The sequence below is a fragment of the Schistocerca americana genome, chromosome 8, assembly GCF_021461395.2.
Source record: "Schistocerca americana isolate TAMUIC-IGC-003095 chromosome 8, iqSchAmer2.1, whole genome shotgun sequence".
In the NCBI taxonomy this organism is placed as follows: Eukaryota; Metazoa; Arthropoda; class Insecta; order Orthoptera; family Acrididae; genus Schistocerca; species Schistocerca americana.
This window is the reverse complement of record NC_060126.1, coordinates 387,050,025-387,069,962: the sequence shown is the minus strand read 5'-3', so window position 1 is coordinate 387,069,962 and position 19,938 is coordinate 387,050,025. Positions and strand designations below refer to the sequence as shown.

Genomic DNA, 19,938 nt, shown 5'->3' with positions numbered 1-19,938 from the left:
TTGTTTGTGTGTCTATCGACCTGCCAGCGCTTTCGTTCGGTAAGTCATCTCATCTTTGTTTTTATATATAAATTATGTAATTGGATAGACAAAAAAATCTACTCACCACGTGGCGGCAGAACACACACATAAAAGACTGTCGTAATTGGCAAGCTTTCAGATCCAGTGGCTCCTTCTTCAGGCAGGAGGGTTGAAGGGAAAGGAAGAAGTGTGAAGGAAAAGGACTGGGGAGGTCTAGGAAAAGGGGCAGATTTCAGGAAAGTCACCCAGAACCATGGGTCAGGGGAGATTTACCGTAAGGGATGAGAAGGAAAGACTGATTGTTGGAGACTGCACCGGATGAGATATGAAAACCGGAGAGCTTAAAGGTGGAGGACATGGTAGATTACTACTAAAACAACATGCCCATGTTAATAAGAGTGAAAAGCTAAGTGCATTTTATGTAACATACACAGAATGGGAATGGTGAAAAATAGACAGGAAAGACAACATAAGATGTAGAAAACTAAAATGGAGTGAAGCAAAGAGTAGTTCCAATGAAGAAATGCTGAGAAAGAAGAAATTAACGTAAATTAAGGCCAGGTGGGTGGCGAGAATCAAGGACACGTTAAGTGTTAGATCCCACCTATGGAGTTCTGAGAAACTGTTGTCTGAGGGAAGAATCCAGATGGCTTGTGTGGTGAAACAGGCCCCAAGGTCACGAATGTCATGTTGTAGAGCATACTCTGCGACAGGACATTGCGTGTTGCCAGTATACACCCTCTGCCTATGCCCATTCATCCTAATTGATAATTTGGTGGTAGTCATGCCGATGTAAAAGGCCTAACAGTGTTTACAAAACAGCTGGTATATGACGTGTCATTTCACAGGTGACTCTCCCTTTGGTAGTATATGTTTTGCCAGTTACGGGGCTATTATAGGTGGTGATAGTAGGGCACATAGGGCAAGTCTTGCAGCAGGGACGGTCACAGGGATAGGAGCCGTAGGATAGGTGCAAAAGGAGCATAGGGTTTGACTAGAATATTGCGGAGATTGGGAGGGCGATGGAAAGCTGTTAGGTGTGTTGGGCAAAATTTCAGACAGAATGGATCTCATTTCAGGGCATGACTTTAGGAAGTCATGGCCAAGTTGAAGTAGCTGACTAACATATTCCAGACCAGGATAATACTGAGTCACCAATGGTGTGCTCCAGCAGAGGGATCAGCAGTACCAGGATTGGATGTGATGGCCCGGGAAATCTGCTTTTAAACTAGGCTGGTGGGGTAATTACATCCAGTGAAGGCTGAGGTGAGAATGGTGGTCAATTGCTGCAAAGAGTCTGCATCCAAGCAAATATGTTTGCCTCGAATGCCAAGGCTGTATGGGAGGGAACGTTTGACATGGAAAGGACGGCAACTGTCAAAATGTAAGTACTGTTGTTTGTTGGCAGGTTTAATGTGGACAGAAGTGTGTAGCTGGCCTTCAGTGAGGATGAGCTCAACATCAAGGAAAGTGGCATGGGATTCAGAATACGACCATGTGAAATTTAATTTGGAGAAGGTATGCAGAGATTCAGGAATTTTAGCAGGTCAGCCTCACTGTTAGTCCATATGGTCAAGGTGTCATAAAATGTATCTAACCCAAACCAAGGGCTGAAGACTTATGGATCCCAGAAAAGCCTCCTCCAAGCGATCCATGAAAAGGTTGGCATAGGAAGGAGCCATCCTGGTTCCCCTGATCTGTTTGTATGTCTGCCCCTCTCAGGTGAAGTAGTAGCTGGTAAGTATAAAGTTGATTAAGGTGAGTAGGAAGAATGTCAGAGATTTGGAATCAGGTGGGCACTGACAAAGGAAATGTTCAGCAGCAGACAGACTATGTACATGGGGGATGTTGGTATAATCTGTGGTTCTTTCAATTTATGTAGGTCCCATTTCCTTAATTTCCTACCTTTCTGCAACTTCTTAAGTTGTAGTGTGTGGTACATAACAAATAAAATATGGTCATGTACACTCCAGGAAATGTTTTGCAGTTTAAAATTAGGTTTTGAAATGTCTACATTAGCATTTATACATTCTATATGAAACCTTCCAGTGTTTCCAGGTGTCTTCCACACATCTATAAAAGCTATTATTTGCCTGATTTTATCTGCAGTGTCTATGAAATAGAAATGTTGAGGCTGAACTATTTTTTAGTTTCTGCCCTGAAAGACAATTCTTGAAGTTTTCCAAACAGGTTCGCATGAGACATACGGTGTCTTTCTTGAAGTGCCTGACAATTGAGATTTTTCAACATTTATAATAGCATGCGGCCGTTCGTGCTTCCACTCATTGTGTATGTTCCCCTGTTAGTGTGACCAGATACAAGAGAGCCTGTTTTGTATCTTGTTGAGTTCTAGAAAGTTTTGCTGATTTAGGCACCACTATACCGATTATTATGGCAATTACCTTTGCAGTGGTGCAGCAACTGAATGGTGCCAATGTTAGACAGAACTCAACATTTCGGCTTTTGGTTAGTTGTTATCTATTTCTGTCCCCTTCCTGCCAACAACTGCCCGGAAACTAATTTTTCTGTCACTGAAAACCTTAACTTCTGACAAATTTTAACATTTAGGGCGAGGTCCTTGATAATATATTGCTATGAAAGTTACTGGAGACTTTTTAATTAACCTTTACTCATCTATCTAAGGATTTGTGATTTGCTTTGTACCTATTGTTCCTAACAGTAGCAGAAGTTGCAGAATAAATTTAAGGTGGTCTTACGAAAATGGCTATAATTATTTTACAAGAATCTTTATTTCAGCAATATATGGTAATGACACAGTTAGGAAACTGATTATTCGAATAATTTAAGTTGCATACATTACTAGCACAGACTGCCAGTATCTCAATGCCCCACAGATATGATCCCCTGGCTTGCCATGGAACCCATGTAGCCAACAGAAACACCTAGTGGCAGCTGCTGTGTAAGAGCACAAGAGCAAGTGAACACACTAACTTTTGACACCTCGCAGATTTATTGGTAATTTTTCTTTGAATGCTCTTAAACGTAATGCAGATGCAGTAATCTGAAATATATGGCACTAAATCTACCACACTGTGCTACATATTGCTCCAATAGACTGCTGAAACTTGGCATCAGGGTTGTGAGCACACCTTGGCTTGTGCATGTTTTACGGAGCTTCTGAGCATGCGCAATTGATGTAATTGCCTTATGGGTCAAATACATATGGATTTGACAAACAACGTTCATGGTTCATAGCGTGCACTGCTGGTTCTTACTGCTCAACTACTAATTTATGTCAATGCCATCAGGTAGTAGCACTCTGCAGCTGACTTTTATCTATATTCGCCATAAATCCTATAAGGTGGTAGCGCACTCCACAGATATGTGAATTCACATACTATACAGGGTGTCCCATTTATCTTGCTCACCGTAAATAACTGTTTGTCCAGATGCAAATTACAAAATGTTTCAAGCAAATGTTCTTTAGCCATTAGGGGGACATCAATCAGCATGATTGCCTTCATTATAGCTTTGTTTTTTACAAAGATATGAACGGCAGTATGACATTTTTTAAATGGCACCCTATATTTTTTATTCAGTAATTCGTTTCCTCTCCTAAACACCTATTCAAAAATGTATCACAGTGTACCATTTACTGAAACACAACATTATTAATTACATAACACAACATTGATGTTGATGCTCCCAGCACTTAGTGCAGGTACTCAGTGTAATGGAACACATCCACATGCTGACAGTGACAGTGGACAAATGTAAACAAAAGTAGAATGCACACCCGTCATTCAATCAACCATCATCAGTTGAAGAGTTGTGTGGACAGAATGTACACCAATGAAGAGAAGGTAGAAATGCTACTCATCTGTGGGGAGTGTAAGTGAACAGAACAGTAATTGCAATACTATTTTCTTATGTATGGGTACATTTAGTACAGTAGTTTAGTCCTTTTAAATAATGTTGTGTAGAGTACGCATACAGTAAAGGCTGTCCTCCCTACAAACTGCACTGTCATAACATTTCTTCTATTGTTGTTGTTGAAGGTAGGCGAAATGCTACGCAGGCAGCAGAACTGTACAGAGAGCAATATCCTGATAAGAACCCATCTTCCCGACAGATGTTTTCTTGTCTTGCTGCGACGTTTCAAGAAACAGGAAGTTTCAACCCACGACAACACAATCGTTGTAGCACTTGCACAGACAATGCTGCCGTAGTTACTGTTCTCACTTCCACTGCTATGAATCCACATGAAAGAACACGACAGCTTGAACACAAGATTGGTATTCCTAAAACCAGTGTACATCATATTCTTACACGTCACTGGTTCCATCCTTACCATGTACACCAACATCAAGAACTGCAAGGGAATGATTTCCAGAATCGCGTACAGTTCTGTCAGTGGGCACAGCAGCAAATCCTCGCCAACCCGAACTTCTTCTCCAATGCTTTATTTACCAATGAATGTTCCTTCTCAAACAAAGGACAGGTAAATACAAGGAACATGCATTATTGGTCCAGTGGCAACCCACGATGGCTTAGACACATGGAAGATCAGCGTCAATGGAGGATTAACGTCTGGTGTGGGGTGCTTGGTACTACAATTATTGGCCCTTTTTTCGTCAATGGTAGTCTAAATGGCACAGTGTATGCCAACTTCCTCAGATGAATTCTTCCTCCTCTTCTGGACGAAGTGCCGCTAAGAACCAGAATGTTTATGTGGCATCAACATGATGGATGTCCAGCACATAATGCCTTATGCGCACATCGTGTTCTGAACCAAAGGTATCCTGCCAGATGTATTGGTTGAGAAGGAACAGTTACTTGGCCTGCTAGGTCTCCTGATTTAAATCCTCTGGACTTTCTTCTTTTGGGATACATTAAAGACGTTGTCTATTGTTATATTCCAACTATTCCAGAGGACATGCAGGAGCGTATCGTGCTTGTTTGTAATTCTCTTCAGCAGGCAACACTGGAAGCAGTAAATAATTCTTTCATTCAATGAGTGCACCAGTGTATCGGTGTCCAGGGTCACCACTTGGAGCACCTCTGAATGTTCTACTCCTGGGCAATGGTACAGGAGAGTCAAAGTCAGTTTTGTGTTGTGCTTTTACTTGGTTTCCATTTCTTTTCTGACAACTCTAGCAAGTGGACAAGTTCGTGATCCCAGGCTCAAAGTCAATGTTGTGGTATTAATAATGTTGTGTTTCAGTGAATGGTACACTGTGATACATTTTTTAATAAGTCTTTAAGACTACGAAAACCAGAAGAAGATAGCAACTATCACTCCTACATGGTACTGTGGCATCGATAGGTTACATTGACCCTCAACAACATGATCTTTGACTGAGATCGGACGTTTTCGAGTCACCATGTTATTCTAGCAGTCTGCATTTATGTCTCTTGCTGTGTACATGTGTATGACTACTGTGGAAATATATATTTATGTGCAGATATTTGTGGGACAGTTTGTTCAATATACCTCTACACATATCCCGTTCCTATACTGGTGACCCCAAAGTTTGCACGTCTTCCGCGACTACCATGACGGGTGTCGTAGCATCAGCAGGTTATGAGCATGCTGCTATGGCCGCCTCACCCAACGCTTTGTTCGAAGACTTGGAAGCTCAACATTGGTCACTGGACCTCTTCATTCCTTTGCCAACGAGCAGTTCTACATTAATTCACAGCGATTCGTGATCTCCAGCCGCGTTAACCTCAAAATTTGTCACTCTAGAACGGTCGAGTACTACACCGCTAACACAAACAATGGACTCGGGTTTCATGTCGCAGGACTATGCTCGAAAACGTATGAAGTTTGAAGTGAACAATATTCATAACTGTGTACCTACGATTGATTGTATAATGCTCAAAGTGATCTTCATTTGCACACGTACTTTGACTCTTAACAGGCCGCAACAACAGTTACTGTGGTGCCGTGTGTAGCACAGCCATTACCGCAAAACACACCCAGCCACTATAAACTATGACCTGGTCCAGTTTTGCCTCATTTGCAAACTAATATAGGACATTTTAGTGCACACAATTCTCCATACTCACCCCCAGTCTGGCCGCTCAAGTTTTTGACCACATCAGTTCAAGTGCATCATTCGGTGTTTCGCCTTCTAATGGCGTCTTACCACACCGAAGTGACTTTCTGCAAGTTCCACTGGTCATTTATAGTCCGACCTCATGGGGCATGTCTTCAACGTGCACAGTGAACTCAAACTTTTGTCATAAGAGTTACCAACCCACACCTTCCTGCCACCGACCCCCCCCCCCCCCCCCCCCCCCGTGTTGCACCCGCAGGGGGCCCCCGCTCCGGCCGCTTAGCCGCTCGCCTCTCTTACAGCACCGCCTGTGTCAGCCATGCCGGCCTGCATTATTTCTGCGGTGGGTCAATTCAAATCAGTGCCTGAGTGCCTGTAGCCTATGGCCCAGTTTACAGGACCCCAACACCTATCACGCAACCAACCATTCCCACGGTACTGACCGTGTCAGCCGCATGGTGTTTTCGCGACACATCAAGGACAATGCAACCCACAGTTGCTATGGACGTTTTCACCAGAAACACACAGGCGCCTACCATGCCAGCCTACTGTATAGCCTCTCCCAACACGGACCAGACGGTTTTCCAAGACACACCGAAGCCGCCTTCGTCCCCACTTCCAAGTCGTCTGCCAAAGCTGCCACCTTTACACGAGGACAACCCAGTGTCACGGTTTGAGCTTGTCAAGCATCTTTTCGAGCTGTATCACATGTCCCGTGACAACTCTAAACTCCTGTGTCGCGTCATGCACTTCCATGATCATTCAGACTTATTTGTGATCTACTCCTCTCGCCATAGCCTCCACCGAAATAAGAGTTCGCGAAGAACAACTCGCCTGCTCACCACAAGATTTAATCATCAAGATCTTGTACGAGGAACACCTGGGGGACCGAACCCCATCACAACTCTGGCGCCACTTTCAGTTACTTGTGAGTGAGCATACCATGCTGGACGCCACTCTGTGGATGGTGTGGTCTGCCAAGCTGCCTGCTGACCTACAGATCCACCTGCTACCGCACTCCTTCAAATCAATTGGCTCTCTTCTCCACATCACCGGCAAACTGTACTCATTGCTACAACAACACCAGCCAGCTCACTACCCCGCTTACCGGCCGTCCGCTGGCAGAGGCCGGGCTCGCTCCGCCTCTGCATCTTCAACATCGCCTGGCAGCATCCGCTCGCTCTCTCCACTGTCCGTGCACTCCAGGATCAGCCACGCACCATATGTGCCGGTATACATGCCAGAACAAATTGACGAGGACAAGCCTCCTCTGCTGCCACAGTCACCACCACCACCACCACCACCACATCCAGCTCATCCGTACTGCTGGTACCACAAGAATTTTGGCAATAATGCCAAGAAGTGCCGGTTACCTTGCCAGCACCCAAACGCCGACCGCAGGACCTAAAAGACGCCAAGTCCTGCAGGGAACCTCATGGGCATCCTCATACATTGCACTCTGTCCACTCGTCCACCCTGCTGAGCAGTCATTTGTATGTGACTGACATTTCGTTACAGCTTACTTTCCTAGTTGACACTGGTGCTGACATGTCTGTCATACCTACATTGATGGCTCCCCCATCTTTTCACCGACGAGGTCACTTCTATGAGCTGTCAATGCATCAACATTATAAACCTCAGGCGCTGTCAAAGTTACGGTGCACCTGTCTCATTCTCTGTGTTTTCCGTGGACTTTCTACGTTGCCGACATTGATGAACCTATTCTCGGTATGGATTTTTTGTCCCATTACAAACTCTCTCCGAACATAGTTCAGGGCTCAGTGCTACACCATCCCACTAATGCTCAGATACTGTGCTCCCGCACGTATGTTCCCCGCAACATGTGAGTTAGTACGCGAGTGCTCCACCCTTGTGGGCGGCACTGACCTGTGTAACTAATCTACTGTCAAAATATGACTTGATGGCACAGCTCCGCTGGGACAACAACAAGCCAAAACAACGCATCATACACACCTACAACGAGCTCATCGCAGCTTGTAACTCGCTGCTAAAAATGCAGTCCACGGTTCCGGCACTTAATTGAGCTTCTCCGGCCAACACCAGCTCGAACACTCATTAGGTTAGTCCAAACACATTAAACGCTTGTGACGATTCGTGTCCAGTAGACTCATCACCCCCGACTCACTCGCCACGTTCAGTGCCTTGGGTTTCAAACAGTGCATCTAATGACAGTCGCGCACAACGCAACCATGCACACTATGCAAGCAGCCATCCCACATGTTAATAAACATTCCCCCTCTCTCATGCGCCAGTCACGTTACTCGGCGGCCATCGCTGCTCCATGCGTGATGCAAACGCCGCTCTCGTCCACACTGGTTACCAAGTCCAAGGTCGACAGCAGACATTCCTCGCACATTCCAACCCGCTCTGCACTGCGCGCGTAGTCGCCCTCTTCACACAAGCGCACGCCGCGCTCATATACTAGGCATGTGACTTTCGGGCAACCTTTTCCCACTTGCACTAACGGCTATGCCTCATCGCGCCCTACTCGCCCAAAAACTTCACGTCAGGACAACGATCAGTCTCGTGTGCAGTTCTCAGTTTCCATCACTGACAGAATGACATACAAGTTAGTTACCACTGCTTGGCCTCCTATTAGGCACAAGGTTATACTCGGGCCGGTGAAACATGTCACTTGACAGCTCGCGTGTGGTTGGCTACACTGAGATTGCGAGGTTGCAATAGCTGCCACCGCACACGCTCACAACTCCTAAGTACATTTTGTAAATGTAAGCTACAATCAACGTTTATACGTAAGTGCAACAAAGTACATTTTTCTAACAATGGAGAGAATGACGACAGAGACTAAGTGTTTGATAATATTGAAACCGGGAAATAAAAACACTCGAAGTTAATGACAATATCTATGAAAAGTTACAGTAATAGCTGCATGTAAAACGTCATATAATAATGTAAATCTAAGCATACCAAATAACACGCTATCCACACTCATAGAAAGAAATAAAGCAAAACATGCATAGTCTACCCGATTGCAGAGAGGAATTCTGTAAACATTTACACTCACCAATTTACGATGTCAGTGGCGTAATTCCATGCAGTTCTCCTACACTATCAATGGAATCGGTGCCAAAACCGTTGTCATCGTCATCGTCATCGTCATCATCATCAAGAGAAATCATTAATTGTTCATTTTCATTTATAATGCCATCTATAGCCTGTGCTTCTCTTATCAGTTTAGCAACATGGTCTACTTTTTTTTCCTCCATGAGGTAGCGCCTACAGTAGCAAGACCTTCACGTAGCAGTCTTTCCACTTCTGTTATAGTAAAAGTCTTGTTGTTACCCCCAATGTATGCCTTGACTTCTCTCCAAACCAATTCAATAATTCAATTGGATTAAAATGACAGTGATAAGGCATTAGCCTCATTACCAAGTGACCCTGTTTGCTTGCAATTTCATCTACACGTATTTAGACGTCACAGGCTTATTTTGTTTAACGAGTGAGTATAACAGCAGCTTTGTCATGCTCATGTCCGCAGCAATGTCTCTCGCCTGCAACCACTGCACCATAGTTTCTTTACGGTCACTAGTGGTCAGAGTTTTATCTAAAATCACGGAATGGTACGGTGCATTGTCCATCACAAAAACTGTAGGAACACTAAACTGTAGCAACAAATTTTTAAACCACTGTAGAAACCATAGGTGGTCCATATCCTCATGACAGTCACCGGTTTTTTTTCGATCGAGAAACTAGAAGTCCTTCAAGCACAAAGCCATCTGAAGACCCTGCATGGGCCACAATTAATCTTGATCCTCTTCCTGTTGGCTGATGACCGCTGCTATTCGAAGTATCATCTGTCCAGCATTTCTCAACTGAATCTCCAGCGGTGATCCAAGTTTCGTCTAATCATATGACTGAGCGTATGTCCTTTCCTACAATTTTGTGTAAGAAAATGTTATGAGCTGCAAAACATGAGCTTTTTCTAGTAACAGTTTTCGTCCATCTAACTTTTTAAAATGGAAGCTCACACTTTTTAGTATCATCTTAAGAGACATTTTCCCCCTGAGAAAAGTGCACTTTCTTTTAAAGAAATTAGCAACTTTGCTATTGTGGGGTATTCTTTCCTTTATAGTATCCGTTTATGTGCTGAAGAATTGCATCGGACTGGAAAGAATCAATATCTGTAACAGGATATTGCCCGGAGTACTTAAAAACATGCTGTTTCTTCCACAGGGGCTTTCTTCCACACTGTTTACTTCACGGTCTTGAAGTAGCACCCCTTTCCTTATAAATGTTCTTTCATTGAGGCTTAGAGTTTTTGAGGTACACCCTAAAACTTTATCGGCAGGAATTAATGCATGCCCGTGAACAGAAAGAAATTCTTCTTCTTGCTCATAAAACTCATGTGTCCTCCAATTCCAAAGACTATTTAATGGCACTCCATGAAGCAACGGATTGTTGCTTGGTGAACGACAGCGTTTTGGTGACACTGTTTAACAAACAAAAACTGTAGTCGAGGCGGTAACACAACACAACAGCATGTATTCACGCACAAACATACAATGTTAACACGGAAGCCGGCAACGTGGTAGTGTCGATGCCGTAACCGGCTTTTGTTCAGTGCTGGTATTGGATCAGAAGATGCAGCACCTCCTGTTCCTCACTTGTTTATTAGTTATACTACCAACTCTATGGCGCTTGCGGAGTTACCTTGAAGTGACATGTTTCAGCGGCCTGGGTATAGATGCCTCAACCCTATTAAGTTGCACGCACCCCGGCAGCAAATTAACGAACTTTTGGAGGCAGGTATTCTGCAATTGTAAGACAGCAATTGGTCTTCACCGATTCACCTCGCCCTCAAACACAATGGTTCTTTCTGAAGGTGTGGTCATTACAGATGTCTAAACGGTCATACCGTCATGGACAATTAACCTGTGCCTAACATACATGATTTCACTCATATGTTATCGGGCACTACAATCTTCAGTGTTATTGACTGTAAACGTGCCTACCACCAGATTCCCGTAGCGCCGGAAGACATCCCTAAAATAGCTGTTATCATGCTGCTTGGTCTGTTCCAATACAACTTCATGCCATTCAGCCTGAAAAATGTGGCACAATCGTGGCAGCGATTCATTGACTCCATCTTATGACAGTTCGAGCTTTGCTTTGCATACCTGGATGACATACTCATTTTCAGCAAGTCGGCTGAGGAACATAAAAATCATTTATCCATGGTCCTCCAGACCTTGAATTCCAATGGCATCCAATTGTGCCAGCCTTCTGTCACTTTCTTTGGTTACACCGTCTCCACCAACGGAACACAGCCTCCCAAATCTCGCTTGCAGGCCATCACACAATGCCACCCCCTGCTACTTACAAAGAACTTCGACGTTTCCTGGGCACAATAAACTACTACCACTGTCACCTGCCCTCTTCCGCCACAGTGCAAGCCCCACTGACAGACTCGCTGTCGGGTAAACTGACTTCAGGACTCAGACCCATTTGCTAGACTGCACCTATGCTGGAGGCCTTCCATGCACTAAAGACTTCTTTAGCTCACGCCATGACACTCACCCACCCCAACCCCTTGGCCGAGTTGTTCATCACTGCAGACACCAGTGACATCACGATGGGAGCGGTACTACAGCAACGCAAGGCAGACACGGTTTCCCCTCTTCATTTCTTCTCTAAAAAACTATCAACAGTTCAGAAGAAATACTCCGCTTTCGATAGCAGTCTACAAGACTGTAAAACACTTCTGCCCCAACATGGAGGGTTGCTTGTTCTTCATCCTCATGGGTCACAAACCACACGCAGCCGCTTTCTGCAACCCCCCCAGAGGACCCACCCCTCGACATTTCCACCACTTTTATCTAGTCTACATCAAAGGCATGGACAACATCGCCACAGATTTTTTCTCGTGGATCAATACTACTTCGCGCATCATAGACTTATCCAACCTGGCTGCCCTACAAGTGTCTGACGAGGAATCTCAAGCTCTCCTCGTGGACCCTCAAACTTCCCTTGTGTTTACCAAAGCTAAATTCCCCGGCGTTGTGGGTGAGATGTGGTGCGACTCTTCTACCAGTACCTTACGCCTATTGCTCCCACTCCCCCTGCACCGCCATGCCTTCGATGCGCCGCATAACATCGCTCACCCTGGTGTCCGCGCAACTACACGGCCCATCTCTGAGCGTATCGTTTGGAAAAATATAAAACGGGACTGTCAGACCTGGGCACGCAGCTGTGTCCCCTGTCAATGCAACCAAATCAGCCCCCACACCTCCCCACGACTGGGCAGGTTCGACATTCCCCCAAGACGATTTCTCCATGTACATACCGTTGGAGGGCCACAGATACATTCTATCCACAATCGACCGCATGTCCCACTGGGTAGAGGCAGTTCCTTTACCTAACATCATGGCTGAGACCGTGGTCAAGGGTTTCATCTACTCATGGATTGCTAGGTTCGGTTGTCCGACCACCATCACCACCGAGCAGGGTCGGCAGTTTGAGTCTTCCCTGATCACAATTTTATGTAAAATCTGCGGCATAAATAAAATTCATAACACGACCTACCACCCACAAAGCAACAACTGCCTCTGGTCCGAGGCCCTTCCATGACTGCTCCTCAGCCTCCACTCAACTATCAAGCCCGACTTACGGGGAACTATCTTAGAATACGCTTTCGGGGAGAACCCCGTCCTACCAGGGGAATTCATTCAACCTCAGGTACCCGAAGATTTCCCCCACTACCTGGATTTCATAAGTCACATGTGCACTCACTTCAAACATGCAAGCCTGCACCCACCTATCAGCCACTCCCCGCCAGACATTTACGTGCCAACCACTCTCAACACTTGCTCCCATGTGATGCTGAGAGACAACTCGATCCGACAACCTCTGCAACCACTTTACCTCGGCCTCTTTAAAGTCCTCCGGCGGAGCAACACAACTTTCAACATCATCATCAAAGACTCTCCCCAAACTGTTTCGTTACACCGACTCAAACCAGCTTTCGTGGACTCCGACGCCCCCCTGCTAGCTCAGTCAGATTCATCAAACGACTCTCCTGCCAGTCTCTCTCCCGCCATGGAGTCCAACAACATTTCTCCTTGGGCCAACATCCCGATTTTTTCATCCAACGCCATTTTTGGGTTTCTCGGATACGTCAACCTCTACCCGGTGTGTGGGTTTCGCAGTTACCTCACCGACTTAGACACCCTCTCCCATAGTCAACCTGCTCTGCAACGTACCCCCCACACCACGTGGACGACATTTCAATCGTAACTCTTGACGACCGAGTTCTCATTTTACTCACAGACACCGCGACCTCACCACCCAACGACCAGCTACACTTCAGTGTTGCACAGAGCCTCACCCTCCCTTGTGAGTGCGACCCGATGACAATACGTGCCTTCATCTCGCCGGACAGCTCGGTTAGAATCCAGGCTTGCCACAACTACATCCTGCCACCCGCCATTCTGCCCGCCTGCTCACGAGCCTGCCGCCGCATCGTCCGCCCTCACTGGTTCAGTGACTTCGAGGTGGACCTGCCTCCCGTCGTTCCACCTCCACACCCTGCCCCGGTCGAGGTGGAGGTCCCGGTTGTGCATCTACCATCTCGTACAACCACCAACTGCGTCAATGCCCACACTGTCTCCAGCCAAGATGATTCACCTGTGGTACTCCGTACTGCGGGGAAGGGGGGGGGGGGGGGGCTGTGTGGTGTCAATAGGTCAAATCGACCCTGAACAACATGATCTTTGATTGAGATCAGACATTTTCGAACTGCCATGTTATTCTAACAGTCTGCATTTATGTCTCTTGCTGTGTACACGTTTACAACTACTGTGGAAATATATATTTATGTGCAGATATTTGTGGGACAGTTTGTTCAGTATACCTCTACACGCATCCCGTTCCCATAGTGGATTTACAGATGGAAAGAAAAGTTACTGAAATTCTAGGTTGTTACAATAATTTCTCAGTGTGCTTGGTATAACAAACCAGAATATGTTAGCAATCAAGAAATCTCTTTCTACTACTGGCCATGCTCCTACTGACTGGTGAGGTTCTCATTCTATTTGAACCATAAAGAGTCAGAGTCAGCTGATGCCGTTGAAAATGTTATGAAACATATAAGTTCCCTTCAAGGCTGTTCTTCTCATGATAACCTTCACAATAAGATACATCTAAAATTTATCTACCGGGAGAATTAAACATCAAAATAGTGCATCAAATGTACATAGAGGCATAGAGCTCCCCCCCCCCCCTTTTTTTTGTATCCCAGGTCAGATACTTACTCTGAATGTGAAAAATTCAAAGCAAAAAAGAAATCCCTTCCTGCAAGAAAACTTAATTATAACAGGAGTGCAGAAGAAGTAGATAAAGAAATTAAGTGGCTAGAAACTTACATAAGGAGAAGACTGAAGTCTCCTGTCAATGAAAACATGGAGTTAAAATTAAAGCTAGGCAAAAACATGAACATTGGCAATAGGTATAGATTTCATGGAAAATGTTTCAGTGCATAATATTAGTGGTAATGATGTACACTACAAGTGACACATATCTTTTTACATGTTTAATGCGCATGTTCTCCTTCCAGGAGCTGATGAAGTTGCCCATTGTTGTTTGACTTCCACTTTTATCATCTTGTTTTCTCAGTTCAACATTGCCACATTTTTAGTGATACTTGCTCGGCCAGAATAAAAGTTGTCTTTATTTGCTTCATCCGCTCTATGGTTCATCAATATAACAGATTTGAATAAAAGTAATCTTTTCCTGTTAGAGTGCACAGTTACATGGAATGGGGTGAAGATGTGAGCTTAATAAATCAAAAAGCCCACACTGAAACAACAGTGATTGGAATGAACACATCAAAAGATGCTGCGTAAAACCTAGTGCCTTCTGTGTCATCGAATATTCCCAAGACAAGTTCAAATCATAGCCTTCATTTCTCGGTAAAGAATACAGAAAGAAATAACCATTGAAGGTAAGACAAATAGAAGAAATGGCAGTTGACAGAACTTCTTCTAGACCTATCAATTGTTGCACCACTTGCAACAGCTCTTGGGAGTCCTATTTAGTGTTGGGGGGGGGGGGGGGGGGGGGGTGCCATTTGCAGACTGGAAAGCACAAAAAAAAACATCATTTTCAAGTTTAATTCCTCTCTCCGAGGCAAAATATGACGACTTTACAATCCCTTAAGAAATTCTGTTCTGAAAGTGCACAGGTCTATTTTTCAAAATTACATGTAGTCAACAATGAGTAATTTGGTGTAGAGATTACATTAATTTCATCAGTCTCTTATAGGCATTTTAATGTAATATCCCACAAATGATGTTTACCTCTAAGGCAAACACTTATGTATATGTAATACGTTCTATTAAGTGGACTAGATTGTTTTGTTTGTAAACATTTAGGACTTGACTTTTCATTTTTAATAAACAGGACACTATGACATGGCACTCACTTCAAATGAAGAGTCTGTTAGAAAAAAGCCTTGAGAATTCCTCTAAAAAAATCATTGTATGTCTACCATGCTTAATCTGCTGCATTTTTAACTCCAAATTAAATTACAGCACAATATTAAAAAGTGGATTTTGATCCTTTTTCCCTTGTACCCTTCACTTATTTCATAATTCTGTAGAATGTTACATAATACAGACCACATCAATCACTAGGCTGTATGCTTTACAAAAGTGCCATAAATGAAAATAATTTGGATAACTGTGACTGTGTTTACTTATTTTATTAATAAGAGCATTGCCCACAGGGTCATACATATGCTTATATGGTTGCAAACAAATATCTTTTTCCAGTTACACAGTCAGCTGCAATACATCACTATGTACTTCATATTCACATAAGAGAATTGATCCCATTAAGTCGAAAACAGTCACCTATGTACTGTATGACTAAATGCTTATTTTACTGTTAAATTGTCCATTTGTGAATTAACAGTCATTCATAATCCCTGAATACAAAAATTTTAATAACTGATAAAAGGGATCTCCTTTTGCCTTCGAAATTAAAATGTTACATAAAACCTGTGAATAAAACTAATGTATGCAGCCATGCTTATTCATAAATGAGATATGACACTTACCCCATCTGCCATCATGAAATGAACTCCCAAATCAGAAGTCTGTGCATGTACAAACTCAGTGAATGCCTCTATATTATTTGGATCGAAAACGTCACCATTTCCATCAGTGCCACCAACTCCTTCAAAATTTAAAATAAATATTAAATTTATAAGCAGAATTTGCCCCTCAGGTCTTAAACTTACAAAAAAAATAATACAATGCAGTACAGTTTTGCTTGAACTAGACTCCAAAATATTGGCTAAGCAACTAATGACAAGGTCAACATTATTTTCCATGCTACTGATTACTGTAGTAGATCAGATTGAGAAGCTGTTCAGTCATCATTATGGCGAATCTCAAGTTTCCTGATAAAAGCATAGTATTAACAGACGTAGACAATTTTTTCTGTTCAGAGTTTCTACAGAATCCTGATAAAAGCATAGTATTAACAATATTTATAATAGGAATTCAAGGACTCCAGATCTTCTGTGGGTACGTTCGCTCCTTCCCCAAGTGTTTTAGTTGTACAAACTAAAACACTTGGGGAAGGAGCGAACGTACTCACAGAAGATCTGGAGTCCTTGAATTCCTACTATAAAAAATGGCGATTATGATCTAATCCAACCAAGACTGAGGTGTATGTTTTCCACTTGAACAATAAAATGGCCCAACAAGAACTGAATGTGAACTTCTGTGAACAAAGAGTCAAACACAACTTCAACCCCAAGTACCTTGGCATAACACTAGACCGCTCCCTGACTTACAAAAAACATCTAGAAAATATAAGCCAAAAGCTAAAGAGTCACAACAACATCCTGACAAAATTGGCTGGCTTGACTTGCGGAGCTCAAGCATCCACCTTACGTACTGCAGCAATAGCCCTGGTATATCCTGTTGCCGAATATTGCTCTGCTGTCTGGCATTCGAGCACTCATACTAAGAAAATCGACGTCCAGTTGTACGAGTGTATGAGGATAATAACAGGTACTATTAAATCCACCCCAGTCCCTTGGCTGCATTCTCCTAGCAATATTCCACCTCCACAATTGAGAAGGCAAGAAGCAGCAGCAAGAGAGTGGCCAAAAATTCATGACTCAGATTACCCACAAAATCTACCAATCCATGATGTTTTAAACGAAATACCATCGACCCGCTTGAAGTCACGGAAGCCTATATGGGTTAATACACAAGAACATCAACCTGACATCAAGGAGCAATGGCGGCACTTTTGGAATTATTCTGGAATTAATAAACAAGCTATCCAAGATCTTACTCTGGAATTACCGGGCTTTGACCTGAAGAGATGTACCTGGACTAAATTAAACCGTATCAGAATGGGCCATGCAAGATGCAATGCATATAAGTACAAGTGGGGTCTATGCGGCTCACCAGCCTGTGACTGTGGAGCACCAGAAGAGAACATCCGCCATATTATTGAGGAATGCCCCTTAAGAAGATACGCTGGACCTGTCTCTGAGGTTATATATGTGAAGCCCTCTGCTTTGGATTGGCTGTGCAATCTAGATATCGAGCTTTAAATATATGAATGAGTTTCTAGTCAGGCTTGCCAATCTTTTAACATGTAGTTATTTTGTCTTGAGTGTTTGTACTTTATCCTTTTGTGCTATTGCTTGTTTTTTACACATGTACTATTTACACATTGTTTTGTTTTATACATTTCGTTTAAATATTGTTGTACTTATATAAAATACTGCCGCTGTATTGCCATACACAAAATAAAATAAACAAGTATTAACAAACACAGGCCAATTTTTCTGTTCAGAGTTTCTACAGAATCAAAAAGCAACCATCTGTTTTAATGGAAAACCATATGAGAGATATTCAAAAATTTCATAGTCTAAAAAGTAACTAAATGCTTCAGAGATTTCCCCCCCCCCCCCCCCCCTCCCACACACACACACCACAAAAAACCCACACACACATATATTAAATATTAATATATAAAATGATACATTTAGTCTTTTTAATACCCTCAGTGAGGTACGATTAGTGCGAATGCAAAAGAAATACCTGTCCCATTTTCAATTTCATCATCTGATATAAGTCTTCAGCCATCCACTCATTTGTTAGCAGGAACGAATCTTCAACAAAGAATGACATCCCAGAGATAAATGAGAACGGTTCCAATCTCCCGCTTCTGACCAAGTTTCTTATGAGTTTTTCCTTGGACATAAGGCATATGCCAGAACTGGTAAGCCCCTCCCTTTTATTCCCAACTGGAATCCATTATCAAACAGTGCATTTATAGAAGCACTTTTCTTCAAAAGTCATACAGAAACAATTCAAGATATGTGCAAGGGTGCACTGTCATGAGGGAAGAGAAGTTCCTTCGTTTGAAGATGTGAACAACATTCAATCAGAATTATGGCCTTAAATTTGTCTAGTACTGAAATTTATTATTCTTTGAATAATTTTGCCCTCATGGAAAAAGTCTGTAAACACTGAACCACAGGAAAGCCACAAAACAGTAGTCATGACATTTCCTGAAAACAGAATTTTCACTTTCTTTGTTGAATTTTCACTTTTTGTAACCAACTGTTCCAACTGCTACTTCATCTCTGATGGATAATAATGAACACTCAACTAATCTAGTGGTATAAAACATCGAAGAAACTCACAGGAGTTGCAATTATAACAAGTCTGCTCAATCATGTGTATCTTTTTCAGTAGTTAACACCTATGATTCAACTGAGAAGAAAGCATTGTTCTTCGTGCAAAATTTGAAGGACCCAGGCTGATGAGATCTTTGAAATGTCAGTGAGCTAAAATACTTCCAACGACCAGTAACTGATGATATTTTCTTCACAGTTTCATTGGTCATAGTGGATTTTGGGCACTCTGATGGTTCGTCATCTTCAATGCACGCATAATACATTTCGATTTGTAACACACCGAAATGTAAAAATAAGGGAATATTTTATGTTGATAGGGATTACATTATGTGAAACAAAGTGCTTTCCAACAAGTTTTATTTAATTTTTATGAAAATCTTTGATGTTAACACAGTCACATGAGCAAGCAACTAAACACTGATTTCTAAAAAATTACATCACACCAGCAATTATTTTCACGGGTAAAATGTGTAATAAAATAGAAAATACTACTACTACTACTACTACTATTACTACTACTACTACTACCACCACCACCACCACCACCACCACCACCACCACCTGTAAAATCTTATACCATTATTTGAACAACTAATGCAATCAGTGAGGTGAGGCAAAACATTCATACTTGCTGGCAAAAAATGAAAGTGTAATAAAAACAAAAGAAGTCAGTTTCTTGTTCAACAATCAATTCTCCTCCTCCTCCTCTCACCTCTTCAGCAGTGTGCAGCCAAGACGGATTTTTGTGCCAAATGTTCCAGCACATGGGTTAAAAAACTGTGATACATATTTAATAGTTACAATTTCAGAGTTCTTTATCAAGCACCATACTGATCTCACCTTGATCAAAAATATATTACCACGTTTTCGCAAGTGAAAGTTCAACTGGAAGAATGGTAGTTTTCTGTGGACGAAGAACCTCTTGTAGATGTGAGATTCTAAATATTGCCAACAGTCAAAAGATATTTGGAAAAAGTGCTTTTACTAGTGACTTAGAGGGGAAGAAATATGCAATGAGTACAGTGGAAACTATGACTCCATGTGAGAAATGTATGCAGTGTTTTGAGAAAGTATTTATTAGCATTTATTTCTGTCTTTTGTTCTTATTTTCAACTTGTAATTATTCACCTATCAATGCCTTCTAAATGCACTAGAGCAACAAAGCTTGCTCAGAAATATTATTAA

General features: G+C 42.8%; 1 protein-coding gene across 1 annotated transcript in view; it reads right to left on the bottom strand.

The window, feature by feature from the left end:
* The window catches only part of LOC124625766 (cap-specific mRNA (nucleoside-2'-O-)-methyltransferase 1), a 293,563-nt gene that overhangs the window by 201,240 nt on the left and 72,385 nt on the right, over positions 1-19,938 (bottom strand). Inside the window, exon 8 of the mRNA XM_047149205.1 lies at positions 16,141-16,259. Coding sequence (XP_047005161.1) covers positions 16,141-16,259 — 119 coding nt within the window. The remainder of the gene's footprint in view (positions 1-16,140; positions 16,260-19,938) is intronic.